The 27,430-nt window shown below is 31.3% G+C and overlaps 1 protein-coding gene and 1 non-coding gene across 9 annotated transcripts in view; one reads left to right on the top strand and one right to left on the bottom strand.

Moving 5' to 3' along the window:
• Positions 1–27,430, bottom strand: part of LOC131853675 (tensin-1) — a 108,362-nt gene that overhangs the window by 63,283 nt on the left and 17,649 nt on the right. For 4 of the 8 annotated variants that reach the window (XM_059204664.1, XM_059204666.1, XM_059204663.1 and 1 more), the window contains exons 2-3: positions 13,948–14,056; positions 13,231–13,268 (exon numbers count right to left, since the gene is read on the bottom strand). In XM_059204664.1, the coding sequence (XP_059060647.1) occupies positions 13,231–13,268; positions 13,948–14,056 (147 nt within the window). Of the gene's footprint in view, positions 1–6,688; positions 6,798–13,230; positions 13,269–13,947; positions 14,057–16,466; positions 16,517–27,430 lie in introns of those variants that run through there. The other 4 variants (XM_059204667.1, XM_059204668.1, XM_059204671.1 and 1 more) reach the window with 2 other exon arrangements.
• Positions 22,754–22,825, top strand: Trnam-cau (transfer RNA methionine (anticodon CAU)). Its single transcript has one exon. It is a non-coding gene; the product is annotated as a tRNA-Met (tRNA).

The raw sequence follows: 27,430 nt of genomic DNA, 5'->3' as shown, positions 1-27,430 counted from the left end.
TTAATTGACAGTTATAACATCATAGGAATTAAATAAAAATGGTACAAATTTTTACTTGGCACATTTTTTCAACCGTTTTTCATTATAATAGATATAAAATAACTACCTCTTATAGTTTTACGCCAATTGCACCTATTTAGCGAACCCACACGCAAATAACGGCTCATGCTATAATTTAAATAGTAAACGTCGAGTTAACGAGTGTTCACAAGATAATGAAAATGCTTCAGGAAAAGCATTGCCTTATTAAATTTATCCATTCAGGCCTACGCATTTAAGAAGATATATAAGGTGAAAGAAATTATTTTCAATAAACAAAGAAAAAGAAGTAATACGACTATGGCTTAAATATATAAACAAACATTTATTTTTATAATTTTGTAATAGTTCATACGTTCGTTCATTATTCATAGGTACTGACTTTATCGTGGTTGAAATAACTCGAAAATGAATAATGAATAATTATTTATTTTACAATAAGAGGAAGAGGAACAAAGGATATTTTAATGAACATTCAACATCACCCTGCTAAGTTAAACAAATATGTATGTATTTATATTTAATTAATAAAACGTGTATCGCAACATTTGTAAATGTTGGTAAGTAAATTTCTATTTAACTTAAATGCTCCTGTTTTCTGTGTCACGTCTTTCTTTTGTAATGTTTATATATGTATGAAAAGTCCAGAAATATAATTAATATTGGTTTTTAATTTTCATATAGTATCTATACGAGTATTTCGTTGCGAAAGCTCAGTTTCTTGGATACCAATGCTGAAATGTCCAATTTTGTCCTACATTTTGTAAATTTGTTTTATGATATACAATATGATATTATGTACATTGTACAAAGTAGCGTGAGACTAATATATTTAGATAAACAAATTCTTTAAATTTATTCCTGTACACTGTTAAGTAGATATGTTCTTAGTGGGACTGAATTTGCATAAGCAAACAAACTAAAACAATCACCGAATACCACAGACGCTGGTGAAATATTGCGGAGGATATAAATAAATACAACTCTGGCATGATACAGATTTAAATTTCTGCCTATATTAGGATGTTATCTCTTTGTATTAGTCACTGAAAGTCATGAGTAAAGTTTGTGCAACATTAATTGTTTTAGACATAATGAATATTACAAAAATGCTATTTATGTACTTGCATGTATGTAACAACAACAATAACGTAACACATATAAATAACGTTTTTGTAGGTGGTTTTTGTATATGTATGTAGAAATTTTTATAAAAACAATTTTGTGTCAAGTAAAATTAATTAAATTAGAAGAAGAATTGAAGTTCGAATACTCTTTGTATACCTATTTGTTTTAAGTTCTTAGTGGTAATAAAGAAAGTCCATTAAATATTTATTCAACTGTGACTTGTGGTGTTTAATAAAAAGACAGGACTGAACAAGAATGAAATAATTCAATACCGGACACTGATTACAATAATTAATAAATTTATGATTGTTAATCAAATGACTTCTTGTATATAATAAATACAAATACAATTTAATAATCTCTGATAAACTATAATCCACATATCTACGTCCTCAACAGATTAATATTAGAGAGTACGTATTGTTTGTTAATTCGATGGTTTCGGTGGTCTAGCGGTTTGGCACATCGCTTCATTTTTAATGGTCACGGGTTCGATACCTCGCACATTTGTATGAATTACTATGATTGTTTGTATTCGTCTGGGTGTTTTCTAAGTATGTATATATTTACAGAAAAAAAACATTACGTTGTATGAATCGTCTAGAGATATTATTATTATTAATTCTAATAATAATGATATGAACGAAACTTATATTTCAAGTTTAAGTTGTAAAATGGATCAATCAATCAGTAAATTTGAGTCTTCGTATCTTTGTATTATGTAATATAATAATATGTACTGTAATAATTAATCTATTACAATAAATGTTGTAGAGTCAATGAAAGCGCTAATTATTATGTGTAGATAACTATACCTACTTCTTGTCATGACCTTACATGCCTATTTAGTTTACATACATTATAGTAGTATATAATTTCAACTTGACAACTCTAATTATGCGCCCTCCGTGATTTCTGGATATCAGTACACGTGATTAACGAATAAAAATAAAATCCACTAAAATGTGAGTTGGAGGCATACACCGGGGCATATTTTAAATAGTTTTTTTATGTTAATGTTTATAAATATATTTTTTTAAAGTCAAAATATACCATATATATATGAATAACCAATGTCCTTTGGGTACTTTTTAATGCGAAAACAGAGTTGTAAGGGGTTGAAAGGGGAGATGATAGGTTGTAAATTTCGTCATTTTTAAAGCTAGAAGCTTGAAACTTACTTCTTTGGCTTTTTAGGTTACATTATTTTTTTTATTTGTTCATGGTCACTATTCCACGCGTACGAAGTCGCGGACATAGCTAGTATTCTATACATAGCAGTTGATTTTCGCAGTGCGGGTAAATCCTTATCTTTAAAATATCTCAAACTATATCTAATTACTTTCTAAAACAATACTTTTAAAAATTTTAATATTAAAGTAACATTAAACTTAAATTGGCTGCTTGTTAATCAACTTAATCCCATCGGTAAGACCGTTCGCCGTAGTTAATCTTCTTACAAGTCGACAGCCAAGGAAATTGGATGATATTTTAAAATATCGACCGAGGCGCTGGATGAAGTAGGTATTAAACGTCACACGTAGCACAATTATTCGTGAAGGCACTCAACCAGTGTAATATTCATAGTAAGATTTATGGTAGATTGGCGCCATTGTGTTGATTCATTCATAGTGATATGAATGAAAATGGAAACATGAAACGTTCTGATACGTTAGGAGTACCTAACCTGGCCGATTTAAACGTCAATAAATGTAGTTTCATGTAATGATATATTTCCTAAACCTTATTAACTAAAATAGAAGTCACGACAATATTAAATTACAATGCTGCATAACTCAATTCGTATTAAAATACAAGTATATATTTTAACAAAAGATTTTTTTATACCTGTGCTATAGAATGGAATAACTAGTAAACATTGTTTTATATAAAATAACCATACATGCCTAATAAACATACATGAATACTGAACTAATTCTCTTAAATAAATCCTGATATTTCATTACCTACCTGCTCATCGGAGCTGAAATTTAGGGTTTTTGCACTTGTGAAGAGGAGATGGCAGGTTCGTAGGGCGATGACGCGTAAGATAGCAATTTAGAACGTATACATAGTAGATATATAAATTCTCAACATTAAGAAATTCAGAGAAAGCTCATACCGCCGTAAAGCAGCAAGCTTTGCTTAGTTAATTTGAACTGAGTACATTAATTAAATACATAACCGTGTACGATGGGTTTTATTTATGTAACGAATTTTGCCACTTGTGTTTTTTCATACTTGCGAAGTTATCCACGTACGCATTATATAATACTGTAGTCTTTTATATAACAAATAAAGGTGCAAAATATTTTATTTAGATAAGCGTAAGCACATTTTTTTATAGTAATTTAGGAATTGATTTATAATGACATCGTTGTATCTTGTATTCCTTAGTGAGATTATATAGGGGGAAGGGACTAATAATCCCATGGTTAGCAATATGCCATGTCAGGTTGACCTCCACGTGGTTCCCCCTGGAGACCATCGTGATAAATTCATTGTGAATTTACCACCATGGGCACACTGACCTGACCTCATGCTCATCTTATCGTTCTCCACTTTTGCCCCGCCACCGTAAACCGCTAGCGCAGGCGAGTGCACCATTCCATTATCATCAAAAGATGTGAGATTATATAATTGGATGAATTTTTATATAGCTAGAATGGCAAATACTGTGACGCCACCTGATGGTAAGTGGTAAGCATCGTCTTTAATTAACAACACTTCGGCATGTAACGCCGCGCCCATGCGGTCAGATACTTTTCCATTCTGGTAAACAACTTTCTGCCTCTATAAAGGACATAAGTCTTGTAATTTCACAGTCCCTTCACACCCTTCAAATGGAACACTGTTTACAGAGTAAGCCGTTTGGTGAACCAGACGACTTGTACAAATTAAACTAAAGCAAATTTAAGTAAAGTAGATGAAGCCTTTGGGAAAACTAGATACAAAAAAAATTTCATGTGCATTAATATACCTGGGTTTTAAATTTTTATATAGTCATTTACTCTTTATTGGCGCCTTTAATAGTGTTTTATTAACATTACAAACTTTTTTGACATAATTTATGTTCTAAAAGTTAGACAGCGCACATTTAGATATAGGTGCACTTTAAATTGAAGTTCAGCGAAAGTCAATTAAGCACTACTGTGTCTAATTTAGACCCAAATTTAACACACAAAATTCATGTGGTTGTTCAAAACTATATATATTCTTATGTGATCTTTACTGTAATATACTCCTATACTTCTTAAGATTTATTTAGTCGAATTGGTGATTCTTCATTAGATTCTACTTCATCCAATTGATTGTTACAGTTTTTACAGATTTTGTACAAAAAATATCATAATAATAATAATAATAATGTGTTGCCGTCTCCTCTCCTTAAGAGGGGAGATGAGAATTTTTGGATAAAAATAGTAATAATAATAATCTCCAGACAATTCACACAGCGCCATCTAGACCCAAGTTAAGCTAGCTAAAGCTTGTGTTATGCGTACTAGATAACTGATACAAATACATAGATATTTTTTTTCCGTAAATATATATATATATATAGAAAATACCCAGACCGATACAAACAATCATACTTATGAATACAAATGTTTGTGCCGTGCGAGGAATCGAACCCGCGACCATCGGTCGTAAAGCGGTGTGCTAGACCGCTAGACCACCGAGGCCGTCATATCCGTCATCATAACAATAAACAGACCAACTTCAATAAAAGTTTAAAATAGAAGTCATAGTACTAAATAATAATTAGTAAGTCATATTTATATATTGGTTAATATCGCTGCTAATATTTACCTACCTCGCCTTTATTAATAGTCATACAATATTAAGATAGTAAACAAGAAAATGACTCGCGTTAGAGAAGATCAAGGTTGTCATAATTTGCGCGTTACAAATTCTGAGGATCAGATCTTTTTCAAGCACCTATGTACAGATAATAAATATATAAAATTCATTACCAATATTTAAAAAAAAATACGTCTATTTTTTCTTTACTCCAGATTATTATTTTAGATACAAGCTGTACGTATTCGTGATACAATGCATTTTCATTAAAATCCGTTACTCAATTATCGTTCATTCATTAATTTAGGTCCTGAAAAATGTAAGACAGACACACACTTTAGACGCATTTATAATGTTAGTATGGATTATTACAGGTAGTAGGTAAACGCGTAGTTGAAACCTGACTTCAATTTCAAATAACGACAGAATGATTGGTGAATATTCATTTATACCAGTGTGATATTTAGTTAGCATTCAACGAGTCGGAAACGGTAATTTAGTCAAAACAAGTTGTGATTGCTTGCCAATTTGATGGTAGGTATGATGGAGCGCCAGTTTGGCAGTCAGCTACAGGACATCGCTACTTTTGGGGCCGAATCCATGAAATATTTAAATGAATTCGTGGTAGGCACAAAACATAAAACCTGCTGTTTTGTAGCCACCTAGGGTATTAAATTAACTTTTTTTAATAATATAGAACCGGACTTTTATTAACAAAGTTTTAACAGGTATTTAATTAGTGATGTATATTTTATATTACGTATACTTTTAAAGACCTTGCTATATAGGTGTTCATCTCTAAGTAACTACGATATAATTCGATATTACAAAGACCGAATTTAATGGGTCCCAATTAATCACAATATAGGGATTAAACTCTACATATCGAATTCAGAACCTCTTTGTAAAAAATATTTAACAGTCCATATCTCTATTGGATTAATCAGCCATATTTTGTAAATTAGATAAAAATGTTGTACTTATTTTTCATCACTCCACTCAAAGGTTGGAAATCCTGGAAGAAATCTCTCTTATGGAATAAATTCGCCATTATACAAATTTATTTCATATGTTCATTCTATTCGTATATATTAAATTTTATTATACGTACAATAAAGTATTACAATGAAACTAAAAACTATTTTTTATATGTTCCGTCCTACTTGTAAATGTGTTAAAAATCTAATTTTTAGGTACTAACCAAAAGCTAGGTTCTACGTATTCAAATATCTAAATAAGTAACAAAGTCGAAGCAAATGTCATCTGACCCACGTGTTACAAGCCCCCAAAGAAGCATCAAAGTCTTGCAATGTAGTTTGTAAGCCAGGTGTCGCACTTTTGTCTTTATATTCCCTCGGACTATTGAACCTGTGAACCCTACAGTTCACAACGATCTGAGAACTAGTTCTATACATACGTCTGACGTAATGTAAGATTTATACTACACAAACATTATTTCATTAATTTTCAGAAGAGTATTTCTTTATTAGTACGTTTTCGTGACTGTGCAAATCTACAATTGTAGATATAATAATAATTTACTTTATTGAAGGAAGTATGCCAAAGGTGACGTAAGTAACGTAATGTTATACTTTTCTGATGAATTATTGTTGATTACGTGTTCGATTCCAGTACAATACAAAAATTTTGGTATTTCATATGACTAGTTAAATGTGTTTTTTTTTTTTCATTTAAATGAATGCTGTAAATATGTTTATACCTGCAAGTCTGAGCTTCCTGAAGATGTAGATGTACTGCTGTTATATCTCCTCAGTGATCCGTTTCGGTCCATTGTAAATAAAAAAATAAAAGATTCGGATCTTATCACAAAAGTTGGTTGGACTTCACTACATTCACCCGCACTCAGTAGACGTTTGGCTTTCCTCAGTTAACAGTCACTAACACTGTAATTAAGCACACTTTGTTTCAACTAAGTAAAGCCATAGGCACGTGACACTACTAAACATTTTCTAAACTACCAACACGGAACTAAATATATTAGAAAGAATACGTATTTTACAAAACCGTATTTTTAGCAAAGATTATGTAGAAAAACGTAATATTTTTATACTTTACTGGTTTGTTATGTAAATCGTCGCGTATTTGTAAATGTACGTAATCGACTAACAATATTTTGTATCGTATTACACCTGCGTATTGAGCAATGGCATACGTGACTCAAGGAAAAGGCTTATCGATAACGTTCTGAAACATAAACACTAAATATCTGGGTATCTTCATTGGAATTTATCAAATATTATTTGAAAAGATAGTCGAACACACTATCACCGTGGATAAGAAGTAGTGACAAACTATTATACTTTTCCAGATACATCCCACAGCGCTTCCCGTGTAAAAAATTCTATCTTATCCCATTCGATAGTCAAGGATATGATCTATCTGTGACTAAAATTTTATTCAAATCCAACCCATGAAAGAGTAAACAAACATCCGTCCATCACAACAGGCCTCACAACTTTCACACTTTTATATCTAGTAATCAGTAAGTAGGTATAACTTATATTATAAACAACCTGATCTGATAGAAAGTGGTAAACTTCAAAAGAAGACATTAGGATACCTCTCGTCTATAACGATCATGCATTTAATTATCTCTGGCAAATGACATCGTTTGAACATAACCATATATATCACAGTACTATCAGTACTATGCAAGTAAGTACTGGGATATATCTGGTAAACCAAGCTGCACTGTGGCACAAATAAATTACCTACACAGATGGCCATATAAGGTATCCCACTGGTATACAGTATAATAAAATTAATTTGTAGAGAGTGAGAGACTACGATTTCATACTGCAAAAAAATAGAGCGATATTACATTAGTAAGAAAGAGAACATCGAAACTCAAAATGGAATACTCAAGTGGACTACATGCTGCTCTACACTAGTCTAATCTCAATGTAATTAATTATTACTAATTCTTCTATTAATCACGAAATACGTAATTAATATGTTACGGCGCAATCCAATGCCATTGGATTAAAATTGTTTTCTAGAATGGACCGGCCAATCATGACAATCAAGATATCAATTATATAAAATTACTGTATATTACAACTTATGAACATAAAGAACAAATAAATCACCCCAAGGACGAGTCTTAATAAGGATAATAGCAAAAGCTGTTCTACCCAAAAGTTTGACGATTTAGATAATAATCATATGGATATTAGGAACACGCACGCTAATGGCCAATGACCTTGTTTGTTTCACTTCACCTCTAAGCTAAATGATAAAAGTGATAGCAATCCTGTCTTATGGCCATGCAAAATTACCAAATTGTAAGATGTTACAAAATATGTTCCAAGAATAGTCATAATAAATATAGCATTGTATAGTCAGAATATCATTCTTATATGTTAAATATAATGTTTTACATTAGATATATGTTATAATTAAAATTTAAAATAGCCGAGTTTTTGTCTTTTCATCTTGGCTGAACCTCCCTCAATGTGTAAGTACTGGCGTTAGTTTATCGTAAGTGTAATAATAAAACTTGATTTGATTTAAAAGCAGATTAGTCATCTACCTACTATCCACCATATGGCCCAACATATCACCAGTTCTATAACTAGAAATCCTAATATGGATATAGATTTCTCAAATTCATAATAAATAAGTTCGAATATATAGAATAATCACCAGATGTTCTCTCTTATTAACAGTCCATTACACTACAATAATGCACAGATTCGCGAAATCGCTAACCACTCCCGGCCCGTTGTCTTTATTTATAGAGTGCTCATGGTTGTCTATAAAAGGATTTTGTTTGAGAATGGTGGTCGCTTTTGAGCGAAGTCATATTGCGAATATGTGAATTTCGCGTGCGCGTGGGCCTGATGGCGCGCGCTTCGTCACTGTAGAGCGACCGTTTGGTGGCGCGGCGGAGAGCGATCGGCGTGCGTTGCACTTAACTTCGCCCGCGCCCGCAGCACCCGCAACGCCCGCTTCCAGCTTCCACCCAACTTCCAGGTATCATGGGACTCGCGATCCCGTCCGCTGCGTTCCAGCACGATCCTGCTCGTGTTACTTCTTAGTATTAATTTTGACATATGCAGATATCTAGCTGTATTTTCTAAGAACCAAAGAGTACAAGGTATATCTTAAATAGACTAGGTACTCATCGATACAGAATATGAAATACTGGAGCTAAATACATTCAAAGTTAATTTCCGGGCATGAGTCTCACTACATAAAAGTAAAATTTAGTCATCTATTAGCCATGCTGACCACTTGTACTTAATAAGTAGTTTGCACCAGTGGTCTTAATGATGACGTCATATGTCAGCCTATGGTTTCCAGTTCATGATGTACCTACATGCGATATACACTGTAACGTACAATGACACTTGTTCACAGTCTCAACTTTTAATCGACCACTTAATTTTGAAATATTACCTAACATATTCGTCGTAGTGCTTGTTACAATAAATTCATTCAAGTTCAAGTAAAACTTTAATCCCCTCAAAACGACCTTCTCAGACATATTTCACGTTGGAATTTATAACAGTCGCAATGGCCTCTTATTCTGTTGTTAGAATAGTTTATATACACTTTATAGGATTGCCTTTCTTTCTTACAAAATTATTTTTTTTTAAATACTATAAACCTCTGTATTTTGATTCTTATCCATTTCTGCATATATGAATAGAAATAATACAAGTAATTAATTGTTAAATTAGATAAATATTACACCGATTACAGCATTCTAGACTAGACACAGATAACTGAATAACCTAATAATCAAACTATTATCTAAGTATAAACAAAATTAAATAGATACCGATATTAAAATAATATAACAGTCATAATATCTATTCAGGTATTAAGTTCCACTCTTATGAAATAAAATATTTCTGCATAAGCAATTTTTATGTTTATTTGTAAAAGTAACGTAACTAGCTGTGCCCGCGGTTTCACCCACGTTTATTTCAAAATCTATGTTATTCTTATGCATAAACTATATTACTGTAAAGTTCATCAAAATCCGTTCAGTAGTTTTTGCGTGAAAGAGTAACAAACATGACTCACAAACTTTCACAGTTATTTATTAATTATTTATTTTATGCACAAATAAACAAATATAGATGCATATGGCGGAATTAACACCATGAGGTATTTTCTCCCAGTCTACCATTGGGCAAAAAGAGATCTATGTGGGTAGTGCATTAAAAAAAAATTTTAAAAATGTTGGTAGGTATACCATTTAAAATAACAAATTTAAAAAAAAACTTATGATATTATTAAGATAAATTCAGATTACCTATTCAATGTTAAGCTAATTTAAGTTCTAGCACAGATATTACATACTACCTGGGACGTGGCGACCTGGGAAATTATGAAAGCAAGTCAAATTGTAAAGGGAGAGAATGCCCTTGTACAGTAGTGACCGTGACCGAATAGACTTAAAATTAAGCTAACGAAAATTTCGGAAACTTAAGGGCAAAAGTTGTATAACAACGTTAAATTGTTATTGAAAATATAACAAAACTGTGGTCGTCTCTTTTTATCAATTGTCTTAAACATATTGCAATTTCTGTACTTATGTTGAAGACTATTTTGCAATAAATAGTTAAGTGGTCGTTTTATATTCATTATGTTACTAACATTATGGTTATATTTTTTATGTAAAAAACACTATATTTATCAAGTTATTTTATTTATAAAATATAATATAATTGCAAGTACACGTGTGTTTGTGTGTGTGACCAAACCACAAAAGCTGTGTGCTACAAATGAATCCGTCCGCGTACTTCTTAACTTCTACGAAAACGTCGGTTGTGCTGTCGTGCAGTAAAATTTACGAGCATTTTACGATTCAATTTACATTTAAAAAGCCAATAACGGTTTTCATGTGATATCTGTTTTGAGTATGCATAGCAGTAAATACAATTACAATTCTACTATACATACGTCATTCGATCTACCGCTATTTTAATCTAAGTTCACTTTCACATTATAATAGTTTATAACTATAAACGGAGGTTTGAAGAAAATGCAGGAAAAAATATTTTTATATGTACGATCTTAATTTAATTGACTACCTCGTACCTCGTATCAAATTCTACATAATAAAATTAAAACTTCATTTAATTACAAATTAAACATTACATACTACTTTACAAAGTAGTACCTATGTACAAAATTTATTTTAATAATATGATTATATGATATTTCTGTAGTTTCAAATATATAATAACTATAGCATCTACACAATAGGCTGCGTTTATTCCACAAAAACGACTATTTCAATTAAGATAAAACTAAAAACTATGTATATGACTTATAAATACAATAGTGTACCTATAGTAGGTACTGTGTACCAACACGTAATAAATTGTATAAACGGAAGTATTTCTCTATAAAGAGGCATATGTATTGTTAACAAAATGAAAAAAAATTATATAATGAGTATTAGGAGGCACCATTTTGCAAAAAAAAACATTACCTCCCATCTAAATGCTCAAGTAGTATCAAATTCTTCAGGCCATACCGGATAATTTAGACTTTATGATTGCCATTTATCCTTCCTAAATCTTCTGTTAAATCAAATCTTAACGAGCCGCTATGCTGATTTTTATTTTTTATTAGCTATATATCGTGATAGAATTTGTACAAACTCGTTTGTGTCTTTATATCCATCGCATATATATATATATATATATATATATATATATATATATATATATATATATATATATGTCTCCAAGCAACCTGCTTTGTAAATACGGTTTGAATTGAAAGATCTGCCAGTGAAATTACAGATTAAAGTTGCGTGACACCTTAGTCATTCGCCCTTCCGATTCATTCCTTGTCCAATTCAAACGGGAATCTAAATTACGACGGCTTGAGCCAAGATTTGAAACCCTAGCGGTGCGGTAACCTCAGACTAAATTCGTACCCGACAGGCAGAAGTTAGTCTTCAGCCACTCCATAAGTCCTTCCGCGAGTTTCAAGTGCCATCTGCTCTAGCCTCTTATCGTCCGGCGAAGCTGTAAATACAAGCTGCGGCCAACAGAATTAGAGTAGTCCGAAAAAAAAACCTTAGTATTCAAAAAGGTCAACGCATTACGTCACAAAAGGATGTCTGTGGTACAATTCATATATCTGTAGAGGGCGCCAGTTACAACTTTCCATCAGATAGACAACCAACATGTTTGGAATTGCAATAACATGAAGAGAAATATCTGCAATATTCAATTCGGTTTAATATCAAGCGTGACTTCTTTTTACCTTTAAATTTGTTTTATTTATTCAATTAAATAAATAAAACACATATGAATTACATGTATATATTACACTTATGTTTGTTATTATGTATCTAGTTATCTTAAATCGCGCATATCTACAAGAAAATGTCTTTAGTAGATGATAAACAACAATAGACGTATGATTATTAAATTGTAATTTGACTTACGACACTCAGGACACGACGTCAATTTGTTACAAAATATCACCATAATGTCAGCATTGTTTGTTTAAAAGCTAATTTTGATGCGGCCGCAAACAATAGTCTACGGCCGATGAACGATTGCTATTCATTCCTGGCTCTCACGAGACAAAACCCCAATATGGCCAATACTCAGCCACTTCTCTGCGTTCAAAATGGGTAACTTTATATAGGATATAATATTATTATTATTGTATAAAATATATGATAAATGTATAAAAAAATCTTAATAATATATGGCATTTTACATGTACCTACCAATGGGTGGGTACATGTAAAATGCCATATAATTATATAGTACAGTGTCTAAAACTATGTTTAAAAAGATAAATATATGAATACCTATTTTATTAACCTTACAGGTATATTTTAAGTTTAATAATAAAATTTATTAATGAACTTAAAATTTGTTGTTTAGAAAAGAAAAGCGTTTCTTATATTTCCAATTTACGCCATCTAGTAGCGATATAATAAAACAGAAGCACATAATCAACAATACGCATGCGCGCTACGCGTGACTCCGCATAAGCATTCTTAATATTAATTCAACTATTCAACATAGAGGGCGCTATGTTGGTAATCTATTCAAGGGCCTCTATGTAGAGCAAATCTATAATTTATTTTATAAATAAAATATTACTTACAGAATGGCATTTCGTATTCTGAGAGATATATTTGATTATTTACATATGAAATTTGACCTAAAATTACTTCACTCTTTACAACCTACAACAACGAAGGTTTATTGAAATCCGTAAATCGGTATATAAATTCTTAAAAAAACTTACCTTATTTTCACAGGCAGTGTGGCAGACGTATTTACACACTGCAACCAAAAATTAATCAGTTCAGAAAATATTAAATTGAATAGGCAACTCTTATTTAATTATGTAACATTAAGCAAAAGTAAAAGTATTTTAATAGTATAGTTAATTCAATATTATTGTAATATTTTACTAAATTGCGACTGTCAGTCATAGACCCTCAGTCATAAATATGGTACGGGTGTATTTCATTACGCAGCGGTATGACGGTGACATTCCATAATGTTCAATTTAAAAACGTGACATTTAATTATTTATTCGTTTAAAACTGTCTGTACTTCATCCTTAGTGACCTTTGAATATCATCCGTTGGAATGACAAAACGTTATTGAAATTCTAAGACAAACTAAAAACGTACTGTGTAATATAGACTTGCCGAAATACATTTAATTAAATAACAGGCGTCGTAATGTCATTGACTTTTAGCCGAACACCATAAATTCTTGGTAAATTCGATATATAGATACTTATAAATGTTGTTTCATAATTATGAGAAGAATTTATCACCTCTAGTTTAATATCGCTCTACTAATTTAGAGTAAAGAGAAAGAATAAATGTCTCGCCCTATAGTCACTTTAGTACTACTTGACCGATTTTATTTATATATTTTATTCTCACATTTCTCGCTTTTACTACGAAATGCAATGTCTTACAGGCCAGCCAGATATAATAAAAATTACCTCTACAACATAATCCTTGATTTTGCACCGGTTGATGACACCAATGACAGGGTCTTGGCTTCCGAAAATTCTTAGTTCGAAACGCATGCGCCTTTGCCACACCCTCTTTCTGCAAATAAAAAAAGCAAATGTTACACACGTGTAAGTTTTAATTTACTGATAATTATTATAATTTACAAACTCTGAACGTCCTTAAAATATTTATGGAACGTGTTTTTAATTACGTTCGTCAAAAGTAGGAACATTTGTCGTCACAAAATCATTAATATAAATAGTTGTGAAGATTTTTGTTTCTTTGTTACTTTCCCAAGACATGATATATTGTAAAAATAGAAGAACTAAATTTCAATAGTATTAAACGCAATACTAAGTCATGTCTTGCACTAAAACCTTTATATATCCCTAGAGATTTGTAATTTTTGTGTAGGTACCTACATATTATCTAAGACACTTATATATCAAAGAATCTATCATTATCATAAGTAACCACAATCATTTCATCCATTGCATCCATAACATTAAAATATCAAATATCTAATAAACGTGTAAACTATTCAGCAAAACAAATCGATGTGAATAAATGTTCAAAATATTGTAAAAAGTTCAAAGTAGGAAGAAGCACACGCCAGTATTTATGACCGGACAACTATTGACCACCAGCCCTTATACCTGCTGGTCGCCCCACGTTAACGTCACAATGAACGGTGGGAGGCGATCCCATTCAATGTTAGAGCACGAACTCGGCAATTACGAGATAATTTCGTTCCTATTCAATTTATTCCTATCGCATAATAAATACCGTATATAGATAAATATTTTTTATCTAGCTCTTGTTCATTAGGTCTATCTACTTAGTATATTATATCATACTATAAAATTTATTTTAGAATATAAATTAACAGGATAATCGATTTTGTATACCTACTATATATAGCCAGCCAACTCACATATTTGTGTACATTATGCTTATCAAAAATGTCTAATACAAATTATGTGGTAAAATTAATAAAAATAGAATGGTAATTTTTTTGAAATATTTAACAATTGTTTTTTACTTTATATGAGATACGCTATCTCAGACGCTAATATATAGAAAAATTATATTCTTACAAATCTTACAAATAATTTGAATGAAAAGAATATTAGTATTTTGAGATACAGTAGATTAAAAATTGTAGCCGAGTACTGAAATACAATAATAGAAATGAAAATTGAAAGTTGTAAGTGTCATTAGTTGTAAATAAAAGAAAATTAAGTTACTTACAACACAAATTATATATATTATTATATTTTTATTCAGCATAGAGAACAACTAACACTTGTCTATGTGTGTATAGTTCTAGTAACTATACACACATAGACAAGTGTTAGTTAAGTTTAATTTAAAAACTATAAACACGTGTTAATACTAGTATTAACACGTGTTTATAGTTTTTAAATTAACTTTAAAGACTTTTGCTTCATAACTATTTAATTCCTGCACATACATTATTATCCTAACCAGAATTTCATCTGATGTTAACGTCCCTTTGTTTCCACTAATGCAACAAGCTAGTGCTTTCTAATAAAGTTCCTAGAGAATTGTATGAATAAATCTTTCGTCATATATAAATTCTAAGTTCATACTACAATACTCATTGACAGCACAATGAGTGAGTAAATAATTAATTTTCATTGAATACAAACGACTCCATGATAGCATTAGTCGCTCCTAGTTGCAATTTGCATTCAATAATGCCACGGAGAGGCCATGATCTTTATCTATTTAAAGCCCTGACATGTTCTACACTCGTTAGCAAATTGTAACTGACGGATACAAATCAGACCTCGTTATAGGTTTACCACGACTATACCAGGAAACGGGTTATCTTCTAGTCTTACTCTACTAGATAGCATGGATGAGGTATGATGCAGCGGACTCGTATATAATTTGCATTCAAGCGGATCGACGATATGTATCATAATTAAACGTTATTGCGCAGTTATAAAACTAAAAATAACAATACAGCGCATTGTAGGTAGGTACCACAAACGCAGACTGTGGTTGGGCGGCTAGTGATCTGGCGCCACATTTGCAGCACACATGATCGACAGACTGTATGTTACGTAGATCAAAATAAATCACTCCAGTCTTATCTGGAAGTACTGGACGCCAATCTCGAGTGCTTTTAACGCAAACAGTTGTCTGTTATTACCGGAAAACAATTATACGCCATGGTTAGTGCTTTATTAAGATTTAATATTACATGAATATAGGTCAAAAATACAAACCATTAAAATATCATTTAAGAAATTTCATCTAACGCTATATGTATTGTGTTACTTATATCAGAACTTATTAAAATTCTATCAAAACTTGCCGTCATTCCTAGTTAAACTATAAAGGAAATCACGACCGCTTATAATTTTCGTTTCAAACAAGTTTCGGCAACTGGATTCGAAAAAATTCTAAAACATAATAACAAATCAAATCACGCACAACTTCGCTCAAACACACACGCATAGAATACCGTACACACATAAGGCAGCAAGCAGTATTGAGCACCTGCCGAAATAGACAGTAACAACATCAGGCCCATCCGTAGCCGGCAGCAGCCGCGCCTGCTCGTGCCATTCAACAAAAAACCTTACAACTGTACACTGCAGCTTTAATAGAAAGATTTACACAAAACGTATAATAAACCTATCTCACACGCTCCATTAACTGACTGAATCAAATTTCATAGAACAGCTGGTTACGTACTTAACTTTGAACAATGAAATTGTACTGCGTCGGGACAAATAGAGATTCATTCTATTAATGAATTGTCGGCAAGTTGGTATACCATACATAAATGTAACGCTATTGTATTACGTAATCAGTTAATCCCAAACAAAGACACAAAGGACAATATGTTAGTATAATACAATAACTACAATACATACTTTTATCAAAATGTCATTTAGGCAAAAAGGACCACGTGGTTACTTAGAACATTTTAAAAGTTATCCTTGATACAATAAGAAAAAACACCAAATAACTGATTTAGACAATTTTCGGCAACCAAAACAAAATATTTTTATTCAAAGTATTTCGAGTATCTCATATTACTGTAACAAATCCTTCGCAAAGACAAACACATAAATATAAAAAGAAATCTTTGCTTTTTTAGGGATCGCTTGAATATTATGACAATAGTTCTGGCTTCCTTTCTCAGACTTCTTATAAAAGCAAACTAACTTTATAAAAAACGAGTCGTGTTATTCAAGTGGGAAGATTGAGTTATTTCTTCCGACGATACTTCACGTCGTAGACATAATTACATTGAATAAATAAAAAATCATCTAATCCGAGCATAGCGCGCCCGCCGGTGTGGTCAATGTAGCCACCCCGTCCACGGCATAAACTACAAAGTATGCCTACAAACGGGTATTAAAACGTCTCGAACCTTCACCCACAATAAAATACAATGGTAACCGTAGGAGCTAAACTGCGGCAGATGTTGAATTTCATCCCTTATTCTATAAAATAATTAGTAAGTATTACATATAAGTAAATGCAAATGAAAGCAATCGAGAAATCAGACATTATTTATTTGCAGTCGTATATTTTTATTAGTATCTAACATAGGCAGGGCTCCAATATAAGACGATAAAATTAAAATGAATGACAGTCCATCACTGCGAATTTCAATGGCTTCCAGAGAACCCTTGTGGAGGTCGTCCTGACAACAATGGGCTGCTAGTCCCCATTGCAAATAATCGCCTCCGCCCTTGTATCTGAGTTTTAGATATCTATTGACTGAGGTAATGTTTTTGTAATGCAATATCAGCTTAAGGTTATAACGTAACTGCATAGAGATCATTGGCCTAAGCCCTTATTGTTGTGATAACAACTGAAATAGTTTCGTTAACTAGGTTGCTATAAATCAGTTGTTATAAGATATTTAGATTATTTAGGCTGACATTACATGGTAAGTTATTAATATTATAGATAACTTTTAAATAAGATAACTCATTTGCAATGACTTATATCTAGTCAAATAATCATCGAAAACTACTGAGTTCTTAGTTATTTACATGGAACTTAGCTAACTTCAGCTTAGCAAAATTTATTATCAAATTAGCTCAATGTTACCTACAATAATATTATTAACTGATATCAAATTTACACACGTGAGAAAGAATACGTATAATATAACCTAAAAGCTTTATAATAAACTGACTAAATAATTATAAGTGAAACACAGAGAATAAAACAATGCACTGTGGGCGATTACTGTGAAGGACTATTGATTGTTCTGTCCACAGACAGTACTCGTACCTGTAGAGAGATTAAATACATACATACAGTATATTGTTCATCCAAATAAACCCCACGACTCACGTAAGAGCGATGATTGAACTAATTTAATCATATACTTGTTATGGATATATATGTGAACTATTCTAATACAATTATATGTTTGGTTACTTAACAATACAATACAGTATAGTCATATATGTGCAAATATAGTTTCGATTTTCAATATTACAACTAGAAATCAATAGCCTTAATTATTAGCTATTCCAGTATTAACAATTTTTTACTTAATTATTCATGTGAGGAAATGGATTGTTACACCATATCAGGTCAACTTCTAAGCCATCTTCCTGAAAAAAATCGTGATCACATCCTAGGAATTCGCCATAGTCGGTTGACATGATTTTATTTTAATCTCATCATATTCCTATGTACCAGTGGAATTAATACAGATGGGAAAACCATTTTTTATAGCATACGAGGCAAACGAGCTTGCGGCACACCTAATGCTTAGTGTAGAGGATCCGCAACACCAAGAGAATTGGATGGACTTTTAAGGAGGATGGATTTTTTTTAGTTTTCCATTCCATCATAATTCATAAAAGAATAGTGATTACACCACATGTACCTATGTCTGATTTCGTTAGATAAAACGTGTTCAATTAGGTGCCTTATTATCTGTTGCGTGTGGAATGATTCCCGTGAAAATACCTACTATTAATATTCGTTTCTGACAAGGAACTGTTGATCGAGAGTGGTGTGATTGAACTGCTGAAGACGAGCACAAAGGGAACAATGTCGGAACTTAGAACCCCGCCGTTGAACGTGCTCAGAGTCAGTGCGCCGCATCGATAAATCAACGGAAGCGGCATTCTTTTGATGTTATCATCATTGTTTTGTAATTATTTGAATGTTTGGTTGATTATAATGTAACATATTTTGTCATGAAATTTCGTAATACTACGTTCGTAATTTTCTTCTGACAAACATACTTACTGATAAGATTAATATATTAGGAAGGAAGGATTTTACCTCTTGGTAAATTCAAAGCTTTGTGCTTAAATCATTACACAAATTAATGAATATATAATAACTGTTATACTGTACAAGTCGTAAACAAGATTATTGTGAATGAAAAAACCCGACTACCCACAATACGTAGCTACATAACTACAATAGATAACTACTCTCATATACTGCAACATCAATGACACAGAATATACGAGGTCTGAATTTTGTATCCTTGAATCAATTTTAAATTCTAGCTACTCAATTTAGTTTTATATCATTTTAGCTGTAATTAGAAGTATTAACTAGTAACTTATTAAAATGAAATATTAATTTATTTCATAATCAAGTGTAAAATGTGGACATTGGTATGGTGCAGAAATGATTTTTTTATAACATTGGGGATAAACAAATTTGCGCCTCACTTGATGTTAAGTGATTAGTCGCCAATGAGCACCAGGCGATACAAGGAGAATTACAAGTGCATTGCCATTCTTTTACGAAGGAATAAGCTATTTTCTTGAAGGTTTCAATATCGTATCGGTTGGAAAATACTATTGCTAGACACTTTCCAATTCTTCCTTCTATTTCACATGTGGTTGTGCATGGCAAAAAGCTTCTGGATAAACGCACGGTTGAGGACCGCCATTAATCTAGAATATATACAATAGAGCTAGGTATTTAAGTTTCTGGCGGGTAGTGCGAAGGTGAAATACAGCAGTTGGTATTAATCCGAGCAATTCCTCAGAATACTCTCCGTACTATAGGCGGTAGAAAATGCACAGAAATGCAAATGTCGCCGGAATACCAATGGGTCGAATCTCTCACAAAGACGTTGATTACCATTTATTCAGGATATTCGGTTCTCAACGCAGTCAAATGGAAGTAACTGATATTTTGGAAGAAATGAGAAATTTATAAAGACTGCACTAGATATTAACATGGCAACTGATAAGGCTCATTATTTTTATCACCTACTGAGGTATTTATAACAACTTATCATTTTGAGTACACATATACCTAAGCTTCCGTAGCACGTGTCCACTTCTTCAAATACTTCATTCAACAACAAGTCCCTATTCAAGAAAACCTACCTATTGCTTAATAAAGAGATAAAATAGAAATACCTACATGCAATTGACTGCCAATTAATGCTGAAAAAACTGGGTAACCCAAATCGACGTAATTTCATTCTATATTTAAATGAGAAGTTCCGCAAGTTGTATAGCTTCTGCGATATTTGTGGCAGAATGGAATAGGTTCCCATAGTACTATAGATAAGAGAATATTAATAATATTAATGTGCACACGTATCTGAATGGTTTGAAATGGTTTAAAGAGAAATGAGCAGTGATAGGATATTTCTAATTACCTACATAATAAAATAGTCGTGTATATACATATGTTCCATACATATCTACGTTCACTGTGTTTATCAAGCAAAAAAACATTTAGGAATAACATAAATTTTATTAAATACATTAACCGTCCCCTTCCAATAATAGTAAGTGTTATTCACATTATAGTTCCTCTGTGTCATATGTTAATTGTTATTCAGTTTACATTTTATTATAGACAGTCATAAAACTTGCCTGTCAGGCACATGCATGTTTGATAGGTCATGCGTCAAAATTTTGCAAAGAAATGTTTGCAGTGTAATAAAAATTCGATATGGGTGTCGGCTTAGTACATTACTTTCTCAAGTTTTCAACTAATACGTGACATTCATACACTAGCAGCACTACAGTAGAGGAGACTTAAAATGGCTTAAGCCAAGGAAATAAATAATATAACTTACATTTTTACCTAACATCGTATACGATGATTATTTTCTTAATTGTGGTTTACTATTTACGTACTTTAATTAATTTTGTATAGCCTAGTTCTACTTATTGTATTGTTTGGCGTATTACAGTATGATAGCAATGACAGTATCTGTCAACGTAGCCTGTAGGTACAAATCATAGATCAATTGCCGCATCGTAATGAAAGAACGTGGAATATTATTTAATCATTTTCGATACCACGAATTTTAACTCAATGTAATTCATGTAACAGGTACATTTTCTTCCATAAAAAGAGAATATCATGAATAGACAATCATACTAAAATATTTATTCGATCTATGCGAATATAAACTAGGTCGATTGAAAAAATAAATCGTCAAGTTCTTTCTCTTCGGTTTCTGAGACGGTATCGCGTTTTTCATAATAATATTATAAAACGAAAGTATGTTTATCTGTTTGTTACTCAAGACCTCAAGGAAACTTGATGAAATTTGACGTGAAGATATATAGCAGCATGGATAGAAAGGACATAGGCTTTCTTATACATGTAAGACAGCCTTCTATCCATGAAATTAAAAAACCAGATATGGTGGCGATTAATAGCCAGTACGTACGTATACAATAAGCGTCCTCAATTGAGAGCCTTCTCCTTTAGGCAGTCGATTAAAAAGTGTCATATATCACCCGCAGCACGCAATAACGCGCGGTTTATAATATGTACCTACGTACCTATTTGTTTACCGTGTCATGCATAGCGTACAATATTTTACGACTATCCTTATCATTTTATTCAACTTATTCTACTATTCCGACATTACGATAACAAAGTGATAAATGTTTTCCCTTGAAATGTATAGAGAGAGTGCCTCTACGATATTGTTCATATTTGAAACAATAGGTAGGAGTTGGTACTGTTATTCGGTCACTCAGTTTCATTAATTACCAGTTCCAATTAAGGCAGCCTCGCAACACGGACCCTTCTGCCGCGCCGTTACGGTCGGAAAGTTATTCCCTTTGTTGTTGTAATCAAATAGACGTAAATTTAAATGCCCAAAAAAGTCATCAGAACAACAGAATCTTTTGTTTGAAATTAATAATAGTCAAACTAAACCAAATGTACATGATAAAAAAAATACATACAGTTTTTATCTAATGTCATTCATTAATTTTGATTGCAATTCTCACTTATTATTTATCAAATACAATTAAGAAGGTGAACTCTATATGTCGATAGTAGCACAGGGATGTACGAAAAAAATCGTTCATGTATTCAATACAAATCTTAATCGAAGGGATAATTGCCAATATTAAATATAAATAACACAAATAATTAACTTTTCAAATAATACAGATATTTTAGAATAAATAATGTTACAAAAAGTGGTGATATATTTCGTTAAAACCCTCATGTTAGGAATTGTTAAGCATAAACATTGCGTTCAGTCTTTTAGCATTTATTTTGTTTTAGAATATGTTAAAATATAAAAAGTTATAAATCTATATAAAAAGTATAGTATCGGCAACAAGGGATAAATGTGTTGCTACAGTTGTATTTCCAGTTACTGAGTGCTTATATGACATTTATTTAAATAAAATATTTTACATTATTTACAAGTTTTATAAAACGACGTATAGGTTATTATATGATGACCTTTATGTTTTATAAATGTAATTATTGATTTTAAATACTTCTAGTATTAGATATTGAATTTCACGATTGTTTATCAGTAGCAGAGTGGCGCAGTGGAAGCGTGCTGGGCCCATAACCCAGAGGTCCGTGGATCGAAACCACGCTCTGCTATTATACTTTTTATGATATATTTACAGATATCGGTACTGAAACTCTTAATCTCAAATTAATTGTATGCCTATTTGAATACAGTGTTTCACATCTAGTTCCAAGTCTATATATAGCAATTATGAATAGTCTTTACAGCAGTAGGTACTTTTTATACTATTATGTATATTACGGTCTAATAAACGTAATAGTGTTGCGTGAGCTAATAGTAGTAATAGAGTGAGGTCTTATATTTATGGAATGTAGAAAGGGCTCTATTTTAAACTAATATTGTCTTCTTTGCCCCCTCCGTTTGAATGATGATGATGGTCGGACACTCCCTTACTTTATAGTTGGTTATGGGGCTCGATCCCTATTGCTGAGGGTTGAAAAGTAATGGTCACGCACGGCATAGGTTAATCTAATTTTACATAAACTACATGATCGTCTTTTTTTTGTGGCAAATTAACATACGGCTCATCTTATGTTAAATGTTGCCGTAGCTTATGGACGCCTAAAACACTAAGTCTTATTAGATTAACTTTTAAAATAATATAACATTAGTAACTACTTTAAATTTTTGTTACAAAAGAGTTTAGGACTAAGTACTGTACAAATATTGGAGTACCTACCTATAAAATTTACACTTTAATAAACTCATCTCTCCAAATTATCGCAATATAACTCAATTGTCTGTGTCTACTGAATTTGTATAACAGTAAGTGGTTAATTATGCAATTGACGTACGGTACAGTATGACGGTAGATCGCTTGAAATAACAGAACTGCGCACCATGCTGCACGCACGCACCGTTCCCCTATACCTACCAAAGACCCAAATAAAACGCAAATTATCGTATTACCGGACGTTTACTTTTGATTATAAATAATGATTGTGCAAGGGCACGTATTGCACGTGTTACTGTATAGCTTAGGGAACAACACTTCGTAGAAACGGTTGATCGTTTCATTCAACTCATAAACAGTGCAAAAAATAATATCGAGCCATGAAATCAATCCATTTCTTGTACAAATAGAAGTCTAGCGGTAACGTTAGGAAATAACATTTTACCTATTGCTGGGTCGTTGACCTTAAAAACTACAGAATGAAGTTATGGCACAATGACAGTAGAAATCAGACACGAAAATGTCACATTTACATACTTTTACAGATTTTTACTATGAATAGTAAACACTTAGAATACATAAACTATAAACTACAGATATCTGCAGTCTTTAGAATCATATGACTTTATCTATATTATTATTAATATAAATGCAAAAAAAAATAGTAGTTAATTGAAGATTTTTGCATTTGAACCGCTTAATCTTTGCAGCTATCGATATTAGTCATTACTAATATCGATATTCACTAAAAAGTCAATTTTAAGATTTCTTATATCTACTGACTCGTCTATCTTCGCTTTGAGATTAATGACCTTTTCAATATTTAGCGACAAAGTGATATTACATAGTACCTAATAGGTATAATACTTAAGTTGTTATAAATCAGATGGTTAATGTCTTAGCACATGATGTTTTCTGTGGTTATTATTGCAGAGCGCAGTGAATTAATGTATAATAAAGATGTTTAACTTGTTCTAATTATTTTATTTAATCATTTTACTAACAACTAGGTACTTACACCTACATTACAGAAACCAGAGAGAATGCATAGACAATGAGTTACAGATTAGTAAATCTTTCTGTATCACCACAGATTATACCTTAACACCCCTCCTCGATTTAAGGTTTTATTAAACTTCAGAAAATAAAAGCTTACATCGCTTCCTTACCTGAATCTTTTACAACAATACAAATTACTAAACAAACTAATTAACATTCATAATTTTCTCTATGTAGTTTTAATAAACATTTCTTTTTCCTTATTATTTATATAAAAGTAATATTCTCTCTGTCTGCTTAATTTTAAATTCTTAACATAAAATAGTTTTCTTCTTTAACTTATAATTTTACTCAAAATAACTTTATTCTTATTTTACTTTCTAACTTACTTTTACTTAATTATACAATACAAAAGTTTTTACTTTGTTCATACACTTTTATTCTATACTAAACATACTATAATCACTCATTTTTCCAAATATACTTATTGACATCTTAAACTTAATACAAAATAAATTCTACAAAATAATTGAATTTTATTTTTCCTAAACTTTTAGTAAACAAATCAGCTACATTCTCTTTTGTTTGTACATACTCTACTTTAATTATATCTTTACTTATTAAATCTTTTATATAATGAACTCTTATATCTATGTGTTTAGTTCTCTTAGAATTTTGATATGTTTTAGAAATAAAAATAGCTCCCCAGTTATCCATTAATAATTTAGTTTGTCCTGTTTGACCTAAATGTTCCCTAATTCCTTTTAAGTTTACAAGTTCTTGTGCTGTTAATGATGCTGCAATATATTCAGATTCCAGTGATGATAATGCAACACAACTTTGTTTCTTTGAGTGCCAATTAATAGGGTTTTGTCCATGAAATATAATTGAACCACTTATACTCTTTCTATCTTTTCTATCTCCTCCCCAATCTGAGTCAGAATATCCATATAAGTTAGTATCATTTGTTTTTATAAAAATTAATCCCTTATTCTTTGTTTCTGATAAGTATCTCAATATCCTCTTTCCTCTTGACCATAATTGTTCTGTTGGTTTGTCTAAGAATCTACTTAAATATGAGACTGAAAATGCTATGTCTGGTCTTGATGTTACACTCAAGTACATTAAGCTGCCAATTAGTTCACGATAGGGTACATTAATGGGTTTCTTATTAACTTCCAGATCTATATTAAAGTCTATTTCCATTGGGGTTTTAGCACCTTTACAATATGTCATTCCAAATCTGTCTAGTATTTTGTTAATTAATTCTGTCTGTTTTATGATTATCTTATCCTTTTGTCTTTCGATTTCCATTCCTAAAAAGTTCTTCAACAATCCCATTTCTTTAGCATTAAATTGTTTCTTTAAATTGTGAATTATACTTTTATCATTTCCAATAGTTAATATGGTATCAACAAATATAAGCATCCAGCAATCTTCTTTGTAGTATAAACAGTAATCATAATCTGATCTTTTAAAACCTTCTTTCTCAGCAAATTCATTTAATGTTTCATTCCAACATTTTGGTGATTGTGATAATCCATATAAAGCTCTTTTTAATTTTAATACTGTAATTTTATTTTTTGATATAACTCCTTCTGGTAATTTTATAAATATATTATTCTTTAGTTTTCCATTCAGGAATGCAGTTGGTATGTCCAGTTGATGTATGTCTTTATCTTCTTGTAATGCTTTTGATATAAACATTCTAACGGTTGATAATCTTGCTACAGGTGAATATACTACATCATATTCATTTTCTTTCTTTAATTGAAAACCTTTTGCTACTAAACGTGCCTTTTTAGTACCATCTGATTTAACTTTAAATATCCATTTCGTTTCTATTGCTTGTACATTTTTCTTTTCTTTAATTTCTTCCCATGTTTCTAACTTTGTTAGTGCTTCTACTTCTTTACTTATAGCTTCTTTCCAGTTTTTATCTTTTATAGCTTCTTCATAACTTGTAGGTGTGTCTTCATCTGTCATAAAACAATATGCTTGATATGCTTCTTCATTTTCTTCATTAAAATTGTAATCTTTATGCCACTTAGGTTTTTGTCTATTTCTTTTTGCTTTTTCTTGTATATTATCTTCATGTACTTTATTCTCTCTTGTTATTTCTTCTCTTGTAGTTGATGTTAATCTTTCTTCTACTATATTTTCAATACTTTCTTGTTCTTCTTCTTCATTGGATGTAAAATGATCCATATATAATTTATTTTCTTTATCACTAGAATGTTGTTTTTCTGTAAAATCATAGTAATAATCTTCTTTATTTATATGTACTATCCCCTCCTGTTTTGTAAGTGTTTCATCAAATATGACATTGCGACCTGTGATAATTTTTTGTTGTTCATCATCCCATAATCTGTATCCATTTATATTATAACCAACCATAGTTAATTTCTTGCCTTTTGGATCTAATTTATATCTTAATTCCTTTGGTATGTGGTTGTATGCTATACTACCAAATGTTTTTAAATTTGCTACATTAGGCTTTTTACCTTCCCATAATTCATACGGAGTTTGCTGTTTATTATTTGTAGGACTTCTATTTGTCACATAAGCTGAATACAATACTGCTTCTCCCCAAAATTTCTTTTCCATTTCTGATTCTAAAAGAATAGTCCTTGCTTTGTCAATGAGTGTTCTATTCATTCTTTCTGCGACTCCATTCATTTCAGGATTATATGGAACTGTGTTTTGTAAGATAATACCTTTTTGGTTACAAAAATCAATAAAATTGTTAGATAAATACTCTCTTCCATTATCTGTTCTCAATTTCAATAATTTACAATTAAAATGTGTAGTAGCTAAATTATAATAATGTTTAAATTTATCAAACACTTGTGATTTATCCTGTATTAAATATATACGAACATAATGAGTATAATCATCTATGAAAGTTACAAAATAATTGTTTCCATCCCATGTAGTTGGTTTTATAGGACCACATATATCGCTATGCACTAATTCTAAAGGTTTTGTAGCTCTACAGCCAAAT

This window comes from Achroia grisella, unplaced genomic scaffold, assembly GCF_030625045.1.
Source record: "Achroia grisella isolate CSIRO2021 unplaced genomic scaffold, CSIRO_AGI_Agris_v1 utg903, whole genome shotgun sequence".
NCBI classification, from domain to species: Eukaryota; Metazoa; Arthropoda; class Insecta; order Lepidoptera; family Pyralidae; genus Achroia; species Achroia grisella.
Note: the sequence above shows the minus strand (reverse complement) of the source record. Positions and strands in the feature narration are given on the sequence as shown.